At 35.8% G+C, this 14,114-nt stretch overlaps 1 protein-coding gene across 1 annotated transcript in view; it reads right to left on the reverse strand.

Moving 5' to 3' along the window:
* LOC135638207 (callose synthase 9-like) overlaps positions 1 to 14,114 on the reverse strand; it is an 81,783-nt gene that overhangs the window by 27,987 nt on the left and 39,682 nt on the right. The window contains exons 29-37 of the mRNA XM_065151225.1: positions 12,331 to 12,428; positions 12,153 to 12,243; positions 11,857 to 12,017; positions 11,641 to 11,750; positions 8,377 to 8,511; positions 5,446 to 5,514; positions 5,194 to 5,371; positions 4,423 to 4,537; positions 104 to 223 (exon numbers count right to left, since the gene is read on the reverse strand). Coding sequence (XP_065007297.1) covers positions 104 to 223; positions 4,423 to 4,537; positions 5,194 to 5,371; positions 5,446 to 5,514; positions 8,377 to 8,511; positions 11,641 to 11,750; positions 11,857 to 12,017; positions 12,153 to 12,243; positions 12,331 to 12,428 — 1,077 coding nt within the window. The remainder of the gene's footprint in view (positions 1 to 103; positions 224 to 4,422; positions 4,538 to 5,193; positions 5,372 to 5,445; positions 5,515 to 8,376; positions 8,512 to 11,640; positions 11,751 to 11,856; positions 12,018 to 12,152; positions 12,244 to 12,330; positions 12,429 to 14,114) is intronic.

Genomic DNA, 14,114 nt, shown 5'->3' on the forward strand with positions numbered 1-14,114 from the left:
TTGCAAATGTTCATATGCTAAATTAATGACTACCTGACAATTCAAATCAAAATTTATGCCATTAAGATGTAAAGAAAATCACATATGGCAAATGCTCACTTACTTGATTCATATCTATAGTCTGAAGTGCATTTCCACGAGTAAATATTACTGCATGGTTTTGATTTTCTGGTTTACCTTCGCCAAGCTTAGGATTCCCAGGCAGTTTTATAGAATATATTTCCTGAAACCATGGGAAATAAGTATACAGTTAATTAATAAATTTTATGTAGACAGGTTGGTTGACTGAAAAAAGAAATTGTAACAAACAAACTGTGCATATAATAAACATAGTTCAAAAAGCTAATAAAGATATTTGATCACAACATGAAAGATCACTAAAATGTAAGGCCATCATGTTAATGCATAAGTATTCACAGTACACTAACCTGCAAATAATCGCTTCATACTTAATAACACATAATCATACAAAATGAACTAAACATAATAAGTGACAAAAATTTTTTTGTTCAAAATAATGTTCCTAGAACAAAAATCAGTATCATGCTCGTGCCTTCAAATTCTAATAAATTATGTTAGTCCAAGCTCAATCACACAGTATTGCAAAACTTCCCAAGCATTCATCATCCTCTAATATCTCCCAAACTTGAAATTACCTCACCTATTCTTAATAGTGCCCTTATTTTACCTCATATACCAATTGTCATCGTAACTTTGCACTGCAGTCATCCATCTCAACATCTCATTGGCACAACGTGAAACTTTCTCATATGCAACACATCAACTGGAATTTTTTGAGACAACCTAGTAACTGGACTTGGTGCTAAGTTGTAACTTTAACAGAGACATACATAATCAGACAACAAAACCAATGCAACTCAATTTCGAAATCCTGTTCAAATTTTGTGAAAAATCACTTCTAGAAGACTAGAACTACTCCCTCCATGTTGAATTTTTGACCTGTATCATACTAAAATTAAATAGTACTATGTAAATTACAACTACTACAGAACCAATTCTTAAACAATTTTCTCATCTAAGGAATTAGTTGAAGCATTCCAAGGTATGTCATTTTTTTTAACACAGTAAAAGCCGCAGCTTTATGTTAGATATTTCTTTCCCGGTATTAGTAATTCTCAAGTCAATTATAAGATAAATGTTTTTACATCACTGAAATTTGGTATCAATGTAATTAAGCAACAGTCGAGGGTTTCTCAGTCCCATAAATAGGATTGGGGACGATTTCAAATATATGAACCCATTTAGCAAGAATTATTCAATGATAATTCACACCCTTCAGTGCAGAAGACAGAGCATGGAAACTGTACTAAAATCTGGACCATAGAACTAAGAAAATATATTGATTGTTTACATTCTAGGATCCCCAACCTCATACTTCTATTGAATATTCATCAACATTTTACATCTACCCATAACATTGCTATCAAGCAATGTTCACATTTTCACCTGGCGTATGGATATGATCCTTGATCCCTGACTGTTCTGTCATGTCCCTAGTAACGATCATCTAAGGCATACAACATCTTAACCTCGTGCAATCCACAAAGTAAAAAGTCAACAAAGACGAACGCATAAGGAATACACCATACATGAAAAGGACAACATAATCATGATCACAAGCAACACAAAGTAACCAGCTTTTATTAGGCACAAAAGTTGCCCGCAAGTAGGCTGCACGATCACACGCAAAGGAGGTTTCAAAGGTAGGTGTAGGCTCAATGTTCTCCAATGTGTGAGTCGCTTTCACAGTCAATCTGAACACCAATAAGTTGTCATAAATATCAACAGCTTTTATTACGCAAAAAAACCTCTCCAAAACAAGCCAAACAGTAGCAAACAAAGGGTTAGGTGTAGACCCAATGATCACATAGTACTTTTGTCCAAAAGACTTGAGCACAATAAATACGTTGAACTACCCTTTAAACATACAACGAAAGCCCCATCCTGTCTTGTAAATAGGGTATTTGATGTAATGCTCATGTCTGTCCGTGTCTTTTGATTTTATTCATACTATGCATAGCACATAAAAGACTAACAATAGGCTTAGCAATCCCATTTTGGTTGGTTTTGGTGGTCATTTTAAGCTTGCAAAGATTGTGTCATGTGGGCACTTGTGACGATTTCGATCTGTAGTGGAATATTTTGGAACCTCTGTTGTACGACCGTTCAGAGCTTGTGAAGTCTATGCTTGTAATTTGCATTGGCTATGAAGTGTTTGCTGAAATTGTTGCTTGTGAATCCCGAGTGAAACACTTTCTCTAACTTATTTTCTCTTTTGTAGATCTTAAAGGACCATAGGAGGTTTTGAGGAGATTGACCTTTGTGAACGAACATACAAGAGTGCCGCACGACTTAGGAAAAACCAGCTAAGTTCGTGACAATCCAGTTCAGTGCCATTCAAAGGGTTCCAAGCATACTTATCAAAACTGAACCGAACCGAACCAAACCGTGTGGTTGAAAGGAAGAAAATTGAGAACTAGACCATTAATGGTTCTAATTCACTTATTTGATCAGTTATGTTAAAAAACAGAATTGAAGCAATTGACCTAACCAGTTTTTAGATAACAAGCAGGAACCGATCGAATTAAATAAAATCGATACGATTTTGTAAATATAGCTAAGATTACTTAAATATCCTTGAGTTAAATCTTTTTTATTATTTGTGTAAGAGGGTGTTTATGTCAATTTTGAAATTAGGAGTAATGAGAGAAAGAAAGTGGCCTAGATCATACAATCGCTTCTCTCTTTTGGCCACCCTCTCTTCCTCCTATCACCTCTCTCCTCCACCTCCTCTTCCTCCAACTATCACTCTCTCCCCACCACTCCTATCGCATATCTTTTTTTCACCTCTTCTCTCTAGTCATCAAAATGAATACAAGGAGAATGAACCAAATGTTGTACAAACAAAAAATAATTTTGAAAATTCAAAACATAAAATGGTCTCCCAATGTAGAATTACCAAATTGTTTTTCAATAATAAAAAATATTTGTTTTGATCTATGAGAAATACATATGCAACCATTTATTCAAGTTATACCAATTATACTAGAGAAACTATTTCTTTTATAATGTTAGATAATTTATTTTGTTGGATTAATAAAATTAATTTTTAGACATTCAGATATTCTTAAATGTTATGTAACCTAAATAAATTTTTTTTATAATATTTGATTGATGTTAGGATTTTATTGTATTTATCAAGATTGAAGTTTTATTTTTATCTATTTGCTTTTATATTAAATTTAATATTTTACTTTTTTACGATATATAAATTTTAAATTATTTTTAATTAAACATGTAGTTCGACCAATTATTCTACCAACCCAACTAGTGACCCAAGGTTTCATCAGGTCGGTCTCCGATTCGATTTTGATAACCATGGTTCCAAGGTGTTGAGATAATTTCGCATTGTAAATCAGAAATCAGCCCATAGCATACAAAGAAAATGGTTATTTTCATTATTTTTCCCAATGCCATGCAACCATAGTTCGATGGCATACCGGTACACGGACCACCTGGTACCCGACGGAACGTGCTACAGTGCTACAGTATTATACTGTAGCAGTGCCGGTCGGTGTTACGAACGTGCTACAGTCTACAGTGCTACAGTATTACGAAAAAAAAAATATATAACTATTTGGTACACCTTGGTGTACCGCTCGGTACGCCTTGGTGTACCGCTCGGTACGCCTTGGTGTACCGCTCGGTACGCCTTGGTGTACCGCTCAATATGCCGGTATCGTACCGTACTGAGCCAATCTCGAAACACCGGTATGGTACGATATTACATACTTTGCTTCTGACCCTGACCATAGTACTATTTTTCCCTTTCTCCTCCTCCCCCTTTTGGTATCATGGCACACATTGAGGTACTAGACCCAGACTGGACCATACCGGTCTGTATAGCTGAGATTTAGAACCACACTTTCAACAAACGTATACATCAAAAAATCTTCAAGTTATGTAGGGATATACAAGCTAACAAAATTTAGAGTGGGAAATATGACAAATAATAATCCTATAAGGATATATAAGCAATATTTTTTCAGGGCTGCTTTTGTCAATTGAAATTATAATGTCATCATGCTAACAATCATATTAAATTTTGTGTATTGCAGGGATACATGCTACACTAAAATTTATATTTAAATATGAAAATCTTTAATTTTAGAGAAATATGTAGACAATTTTGCCTAAACTAAAAGGGCAACTAATTTAAAAGTCACTTTAAAAGTATGGTCTAAAACAATGGTTCATGTGTTATATAAATACAAAGTACATAACATCAAAGAAAATGAAGAGGCTTGTAAAATATTGACAAACAAATCATTTCTCATGTAAAAGAAGCATTAGTAAGAATGGCATTGTAAGAAAAAATTTACAAAATGCACCAATCCTGACCTTATCCTTCCCATGGATGTCAGCTTTAACAAGTTTGGAATAATATTCTGTATGTGGTTTCCCATCCTTCACTGTCTCAACTGTATCAATATACGCAACTCTAAGAGCTTCATTCCTGGAACCATGTGAGAAACACGAGATAGAAAAGCTAGAATAGACGAGCATAGATACTATAAAGCAAAAAAATATCTTTTCTATGAAACATATATACCCAAGATACTATCTAACATATCCCAAACATCTATATGTGTTGGATTCTTTCTAGACACTTCTTAAATACCTTGGGCACATGTCCACAATTTAAACTAATGACAATTTAAAGCTACATGGACCCTTGAGCAACATTTTCAATCCTTGAAGCAACATTTTTAAGATATTTCTGAAAGTATTTTCTAAATATACAAGTAATATGGACATTGTGCTTAAACTCACAATTTATGTCATCATATGGACCATGTTTACCATAGACCACTTAATTTAAATGCTCTGTATTACTTCGTCAAAACTCCTTTTGTACATAATTACAGCCATTTTATTAACTTTGCCAAACTCCTTTTGTGATATTTTTGCAACAAAAGAGGACCTTATGACATAAGAGGTTTATACACAGATACAGACAATAATTACCAAAATTTCCTGTGAAAAAATCCTATTTCTTTGAACGATCCAGAATAATGTGTCAATATCAATGATTCCTAAATCATTCAGAACGTACACAATCAACCATGCAGGACATATAAATGCATGCTCACAGAAGTACAATATACAAACCGCTGCATTAACATTGCAATATCTGCAGCTTCTGGTTTTTGTTCTTCCTTCTGTTTGCCATAAATCTGACATGTTACAACGTATGTGAACTTCAGATCTGCCTGTGCACGAGCTTCTGGAGACAAATTGAATCCCTCTGCTATGTCAGTTACATTTTCAGTTCCAGCAATTGTACCATCTGCCAATTGAAGGATATAAGTATGTAGACATATAGCAGTATGAGTCGAAGTAAAAATATCATCAAGTACAGACCTTCAGAAGTAATCCTCTCCAAATAACTTTGAAGCATAAGAGCTTTTCTATAGTACATCATTCCACGAACTGCAAAATTAACAAAAAGAAAACTGACACATTCGAACTTGGTAAAGTCCTTGTGCAAGCAAATATCCAACAAAAACAAAGCAAAGGCAAGTAATCACCAGCCAAATAAACAACAAAGAAAGATGATTAGGCTCATATCATCGGAAGTACAAACAATCTATACAATCAGAAGACAAATATGAGATTATAAAGTATAAGGTGGGACCAGATACTACAGTACTCTGACCAAATTGGTCAATAAATACCAATTCAGTACAATATCAACACATGTTATTGGAGTGGTAAATGACAATAGATGTGATGGTATACTGATTCATGTCATCTGGTATCACTGTAAAAAATAATAACATAATAGATACTAATAAGTATCGAGTCATACACCTGAGACACTTACACCTAGACAGACTGATAAATAACAACATTAAACTACCGGTTAGACCAAAAATTTAAACCATGGCAATAATAACAGTAGAATCTCACACAAACGATCTTTTAACATTTTCAGCATGTACCAATACCATACCATCCAATTGATATCAGTGATTTAAAAAGTGTTTGGCGCCAAAAGGCGCCAAGATCCAAAAACGCCTGAGGCGCTAGGCAAGCACCCAGGCGCTCACCAGAGCGAAGCAAGACGCTAAAATATAAAAATATATAATATAATTAATAAATATAATTATTTAAATTTTAAAATTAAAATATGTTATTAAATTAAGAAATTTAACAGTATTAAAATCAAAATAATATATTATTAATCTATTAACAGTATTAAAAATTAATAATTTTAAATAAACCTAACAATATTAACAGTATACAGTATATTGTTAACAGTATACAGTATACTATTACAGAAGGAGAAGGAAGTGTAAGGGGGTGCTGAGGCTGCTGACTGAGAAAAGAGGAAGCGACGAGCGGCAGCGGCGAGCAGCGGGGGAAGGAGCAGCGAGCAGCGGGAGGCGCGAGCAGCGAGCAGCGATAGCGGCAGTGTTTGCGAGCAACGACAGCGGCGAGCAGCGGCAGCGGAAGCAGGAGCGGCGAGCAGCGGGAGGCGCGAGCGGCGACAGCGGCAGCGTTTGCGAGCAGTGACAACGGCGAGCAGCGGGATCGGGAGCGGCAACGAGGGTTAGGGTTGGGTTGTCACTGATATCGGTTTTAGTTGGTTCGATTGAACCAACTAACCACCGGATACCGAACCAGACCTAAAATCCTAGTTTGGTCGCCTTGGTTAACCCAGGCGCTCGCCCGAAACGCCCAGCGCTTGGGCTCAGGCGAGCGCCCAGGTGGCGCCTCTTTGAAGCGCGTTGCCTGGAAGATTAGCAAGGCGCTCGGGCCTCGTCTCGCCTCACCCGAGCGCCTTTTTAAATCGCTGGTTGATATACACATGTATATATATACACATACATATACAAATGCATATATATACATATATATAAGATCAACAAGATTCAGTAATGGATATAGTTTTTAGAAGACCTAAAATGATTATTTCCTAGAATAGTACTAACATAATCAAATCCCATGTCATTTAGGGATGTAACTACAAACAAGAGTCCGAATCTTACTCATGGAGAAATGTTCAAGTTGATTTCTATTCCACTTACATATTGCCACATCACTTGATATAAATGTTGAACAAAAAACTTCACAATTAAACTAAAACTAGAACAAACACAATACGAAACTAAGCAATGTGTACCACTTTTCTAAAATTAGAATAACAAAGTTTACCTAAATTTTCCTAAAAAATTAAAAATCTCCAAAAAAAATTAAATTTTACAAGATCTAACCACTCAATGGAAGTTTCAAACTTTTTTGATAATTTAGAAAAAACAAAAGCATATCTCCTCTTCGATTTTGAAGAGATGGATTAGTGGTTATTATCTCAGTACAAGACATGCAAGTTCAGTTCATGCTGGCATGTCAAACATATATTTCCTCAATGAAAAAAAAACCCCATAGCTTTATTAACCAAGTTATTGCTGCAATTTTTGTTATTTGAATCAGCTCTCTTAATATAACAGAAATCCATGTACTCCATGTTCTAAAAGCTTTACCGAACAAAAGAGCTTATTTGATTGGACAATGTACTAAATTCAGTAGCATATGAATAAAATTCAATTATTCAAAAGCTAAAGCAAAGATACGAGTAAACAGAAGCACACTCTAGTGCAAATCACCATACAACCATTAGGATCCAAATGATCCAGCTGCAAGATACAAATACATTAGTTTCCCTTTCTTCTTGTTACCTACTAGTTATAAGCTAACACACCATCCCGTTTTTACCTTGTTTCTTTTATCCAGATTACTTCTATAGATCCATCTGCCCATGTTCACAAGGCAGAACTGGGTAAAGCCACACATCAGACTAATAATTTGCCACTGTTGGTTTGTGATAATTAATATATCTTGTAAAAGAAATGCTGTATGGGTAATAAATAACTTCTAACTACGTGGCTTATTTTTAGACACTAATTTTTCTATGCAACAATTGCAGGATTTGAAATGAGATATCTTTTCATTTTCTAAATAGTGTTTTTGCGAAAGATAGTTTAGTTTTAGCTTGTGCATCCATCATATAATTCATATAAAAATCCATGCTTGTCATATACAATATAGCAACATTATACTAGTTGCTGTTTCCTTTCTACATCCTATTCAACTACATTTCAAGGCCTGTCATATTTGCAGTTTTGCACTATACCATCTCCAAAAATATCTGACTAATGGTTGATGATTGTAGGAGATATGATAAAATGAACATTATATATAGATTATCACCGTCACACTCAAAATACTTGGCAACAAATATTTCTACCTTGTTTAACAACACAATACTGAGACTGAAGTTATTAGTCATACCAGTCCTTGCTAAAGTTTGACCACGATATGAAGCCCAGAACCGAAGCTCCAAAACATCAGCTGGATTATGAAGAAGCTCAGAATCTTCAGTGTCTTCTTTTCTTCCGATGCGAGATAGAAAGTTTTTCCACTCATCTAATTAACAAGCACAAGTATTTCAAGTAATTAGTGATAGAAGATAGATAGATCAGTTCCAGTAGCTGAAAATTGACATTTAGTACGAAGTAGTCTCAAAACCAGAATTCAATAACAAGGGTATGAAATTTCATTGAGTAACCCATTAACATAGTTCGAAGGGCTTTGGTACAACAATAAGGTGCTCATTTACGAACTAAGAGATCAAGGTTCAAGTCACAGAAACAGCCTCTTTAAATATTTAAAGGTAAGGCTACGTACATTAACTCTCCCCAGACTCCGCATTGATGGGAGCCTCGTGTACTGGGTATGCTCTTATTTAACACATTAACATAGTTTCACATGCCAACTACATATGTGAAGCATACTACAGCTGAAAGTTTCTTCTAGTTCATATTCTCTCAAGAAGTCACACCACTTAAGAAAAAACTTAGACCATAGACGGCCATTAATCTAGAAAGTATTTTAGTTTGACCAAAGAAATTTATCCTAGTTCGCATCTCCATGCATCGCCCAGAGGGTGAAAAATAAGTGAAGATTCTATAGGGTCAAAAAAATAGTTTGCATTGTATTCATCCAGCAAGGGCTATTGCATGGAGCCATGAAGTTCACAGCACCATCTGACTTCAAGGGTGAATATACATTAGAATAAACCACAATCTAAACAATTTTGACAAAAAAGCTTAATTTGCAAAAAAATTAGAAGCTCAACGTTTATAAACACATTTAGTCTCATATCGGTTGAGTAGAAAACAAAGGTCTCAAAAGAATCATGAGTTGATCAATCAGTTAACTCAGTCTCTAATGAGCACTTACACTATATCCTTAGTGTTCCCACATGAGTAGCTATGAGATCAGTCGTCTCTATTCTATGGACGAGTATACAGTACATAAGTCTGTCATGTTATCTCGATGTCCCTCTCGAGTAACCTATGATCAGGATTATTTAGGATCTGTGTTTAAAGGTGAATCGATCTCATTATCATGATTTCATCACGATCCGATTCTCATTGTACAGATTCATAGACATCAAAAGATATATATACAATAAGCAATATAAAGTGAGAGAATGTTATAATAATAATAAGTAAAAAGACTGCGTGTCATATCACACACATTATCATTCATGTGATTGGCTTGCAAGTTACCTATGCTAGCATGTGGGCTCACATAGATAAAGAAAAATGATGACTTATCAACCAGTCTAATAGAATAATTGAATAAAAACTTTATTTAGTTAGAACCACTGATCAAAATTGCTGAATCCATGTTAAATAGTAGTACATTAGACTCCCATCAGACTTTTACAAGTCAATGTAAATCTTTGCACACTGGGATGTTATAAAGTTACAATGACCCAAAATGCTTAAACCCAATAGTAGTGAACCCATAGTACTCTTATACGTAAATCAAGTCCCTATCTATTTCTGATATTAGACTAAGTAGGAGTGTTAAATGACACCCATCATGTGGCCCAAGAGGACTAAACTACCTAATTGGGAAGCATTGAGAAGCATGTTTAATCACAAATCAATTAAAGAGTAGGAAACCACATCCTTATGAGCCAAGAGTTACCACCACCCTTAGAAGTAAGGGATACAACAAACATGTTCGACATACGTTTGTGACCCTTTTTCGTGTCGTTATCCATTGTCTTTAAATATTTTCATGCATTTTGTCAAAGGCAATTTCTTCAGGGCATGTAGTGTTGTCAACCCCATTTTGCCTTGTTGGCAATGTTTTTTGTTTTTCATTTTTGTTTGGTAAAACTCAAATGTTTTTTGTTGTCTATAGCATCGTATGCAATTTCGAATGGTACCGCCCAGTATGGGTGGTACGTACCGGTCCGACGATATACCGGTACGCGGACCGCCCGCTACCGGACGGACCGTGCTACAGTGCTACAGTAAGAGGAAATCGCTCGGTAAACCCTGGTGTACTGTTCGGTACACCGGTACCGTACTGTACCGAGCCAACCTCGAAACACTGGTATGGTACGATATTGCATACCTTGGTCTATAGTAACAATTTACTCATATCAAAATAGGACTACTGCATCAACAATCCTAACCATGTTCCAAGAACAATCACAAGACTATGATGTTCAATGGTCTCAAAGGATGTGGTAACTATTGGAAGTAAGGTTTGTCGTACCACAATATACTGCTCAGTACGGGCGATATGTATCGGTCCGATAGGAGACCGATACGGGCGGTACATATTGGTCTATTGATATGCTCCACTGTACCTTGTGTCGATGTGTCGGTACGTATCGTATCGACGACCGATTGATACACTAGTACGGACCGGTAAGGCGAATCATGATTGGAAGTACATACTTTGAGTAGACAATACGTGTGAAAAAAAGTAAATAAAAAAGCATATGCACAGATTTTTTTCACTCAAAATTGTGCAAGCATACCATTTAATCCAACTTGTATAGCCCTACTTCTGTAAAAATCTTCACAATTTTCTAAAGATAATCTAACATGTATAGGCCATTTTTTTAGCATGACATTGGTTTTGAGGTCTATAAGTTGGAATAAGACCCATAAAAACTAGAAACAAGAAAGGATTATGGCAAAGATGTCTTCAATATTAAAAATGATATGTAGAGTGCCCCCAAAAAATACCATGCATACCCTGCTCTTTTCTGCCTGTAACAAGCATTCTACAAACACAATTCTAGTGCATACACAATAAAATGGATGCATGCTACAAGCTATTACACAGTTTTGCACAAAATAGGAATACTAAATGCTCATAAGCTATTGACACCTTATGGCCTACAGTACCAACAGATGTTTTGGCATATCTAAATCATATAGAGAACAAACAATGGTGCTTTTACAAACTTATAATCAATGATAAAAAAATGGTATATGCATCATACAGGGGATATCCAAATTAAAGTACACTTTGCATGTTATTATATTACAATAGTTCTTATGACAACAAAATAAAAAAAAGAGTACCAAAAAACAAATAATTTTCTTGATAGTGATGAACCTCATAATATTTCAATAATGTCATTTCTTCCACTTTTCAGGAAAAGGATTGGCAAAATCCCAACCAAAACTCATTTCATTAAGGACAATGAATATATATAATACAGTAATCTCAAGAAACCTGGATAAATCTTCTGGAGGTAAAACAGTGTAGATATCCCATCCTCATTCTTTTTATAGAGTTCATCCAAACTATAAAGCACAACCTCAGAATAATATGGCGTAAATACACTGCAAAGGAAAACAGTAAAATTTCCTCAGATATGGATTAAACCATTCTTTTGCAAGAACAAACAGATGGACAAACATTTTGAAGACGTTTGGAATTGCTTTGGACCTGAAAGACAGCATTTCAGAAACTGGCCTGGCAGCCGGCATTTGCATAAAGAGAGAGTTAGTGAAATATTGCAACCTTCGCCTAGCTTCCAGGTTTCTGGGAACATTTGCAGCAGATTCTTTGAAGGTCAGAAGTGCATGCAATCTCTTTATTAATGCTTTCTGCATTGTTTGCATAGTTTAGCGGAAATCACACTCACAAATGAAAATAAACTCTAGGATAACTGAAAATGGTAACATGATTATCATCTATGCAAATGGTACTGCATAACACGATACAATATAACTACATAATACCATTTCAGGATCCTTTGGCCACTTCAGATTTGAGAAGAGATGGCCATCAGCTCTTGCATTTATAATGTTATTCCAATCATTAATGTCCTCACTTGATCATAAAAAACAAGCCATTAGGCCAAAATTAAAAAGAACATATAAAAGTAATTATTAAGTTATGAAATCTGTTGCAACACACCGCATATTGGAAATAAGAATCTCATGATGAACCACTTCATAAAGATCTTGAGCAGCTTTGACGGCTCCTTGCAACAAATTAGGGGATTCTTCCTCCTTCTGAAAAAGTAAAGCATAAATAATGAAGCAAGAACATAACTAGTCATGAAAAAGCAAATCACAATTGAAACTAGTGTTAGCAGTTAAGATGAACGAAGTAATAGATAGAAACCTGAGACAGCAATGTACAAGAAGTTTAAATGGTGCAATTCAAAATAGCAAGGTCTCTTTTGCAAGGCCAAAAATTGTGCAACAAAAGAAACAATGTCAGCACGAGACCTTAAAGACAAATCACTATATCAAAAACATTTGCCACGAATAATGACAGTTTGGAGGTCAACTAAGCTACAAATAGAACTGAAGAATATAAAAGTACATATAAAGTACATATGAGCCATGAACAAGCCTCGGAACCACATGAAACTGAGAAAAAAATATCTATAAAAAGATCATGAAACTCACATGGCTTGAACAGTAGTGGTAAAGGGTACAAATGTAGAATTGCAAAACAATAGACATACCCCAATCTCCATAAACACCTGATCGACTTCTGTAACCGACCTTAAACCTTCAACAAACAGTTCCTCATGGCCATTTTCATCTTTTTCATTTTCCATATTATATCATCTACTAATTCTATATGTTCCTGTCTATCCACTTCCCTCTTTTACCACTATTAAATGAAAATTCCCCTGTTTTTCTGAGTCCCACTTCCTCGTCAACACTCTTCTCTTAATAATTTCTCCAATTCTCTTCCTCTCTCTATATTAAGGAGCAGCAGCACATACTAAAAAGGTCAGATTTATCAAGTAAGTCTACCAATGCACAACCTCACCAATTAAAAACATAGTGGAGAAGTTATACAGCCACAAGTGCTAATGAAATCAAAGAAACCATACTACATACAATCTGAGATAGACAGTAGAAAATAAGTTTGTTAAACAAGGAAAGCTTTAGACATAAATGTTATAGTTGACAGAGTATACCAAAAACCAAGAGAAAAACTTCTTTCAACAACATACATGTGTAGGCAAGTGCCAATCTAATGTTTTATTCTAGTGTTTTATTCAAAGACAAGTGCCAATCTAAGAAGTACTGACACATCAATTTTATGGGCATATCCGTGTCGAACACGTGTCAGACACGAATACACAACCGACATGACCGGAAACGTATTAGACACGTCTGTTTTTATTTTATTTTTGGACACAACATATCCGTGTCAGACACATACCTCTCTCGCACCCTTCCTCGCGTGAAGCCTGTGTGCGACATTGAGCTCACACCTCCAATGCCAAATGCAAGCAAGCCCATGCCTTCCTCCTTTGCATTATCCTCCTCGACGACGCATCAGCAAGCTTCTTTCCTTCCTTGCCATCTCCCCTTTCGACAACCTTGATCACACCAACATTGACCAACTGTAGCTCCCTCCCAACCACATCTTATGGAACGCAATGATCCGTCGCAATGCCCGCAACCCTGATCCAACTGCCACCCTCTCCTTTCGCCTTATGCTTTGCACTGACACGCTTGAGCACGGGATCAAGTTCCACAGGGAGACCAACAAGGCAGGGCACAACACTAACATCTCCGAGCTCAACGCACTACTTCCAATGTACACCTGTTGTGGCTGCTTTCAGGCTGCTCACCAGTTGGTGACGAAGAGCCTCAAATTGGGGATCACTCCATATTAAAAACTACACATGTCCTCATCATGTCTGTCATTTTTTTTTTTAAATGGCGTGT

This window comes from Musa acuminata, chromosome BXJ3-5 (genome assembly GCF_036884655.1).
Source record: "Musa acuminata AAA Group cultivar baxijiao chromosome BXJ3-5, Cavendish_Baxijiao_AAA, whole genome shotgun sequence".
In the NCBI taxonomy this organism is placed as follows: Eukaryota; Viridiplantae; Streptophyta; class Magnoliopsida; order Zingiberales; family Musaceae; genus Musa; species Musa acuminata.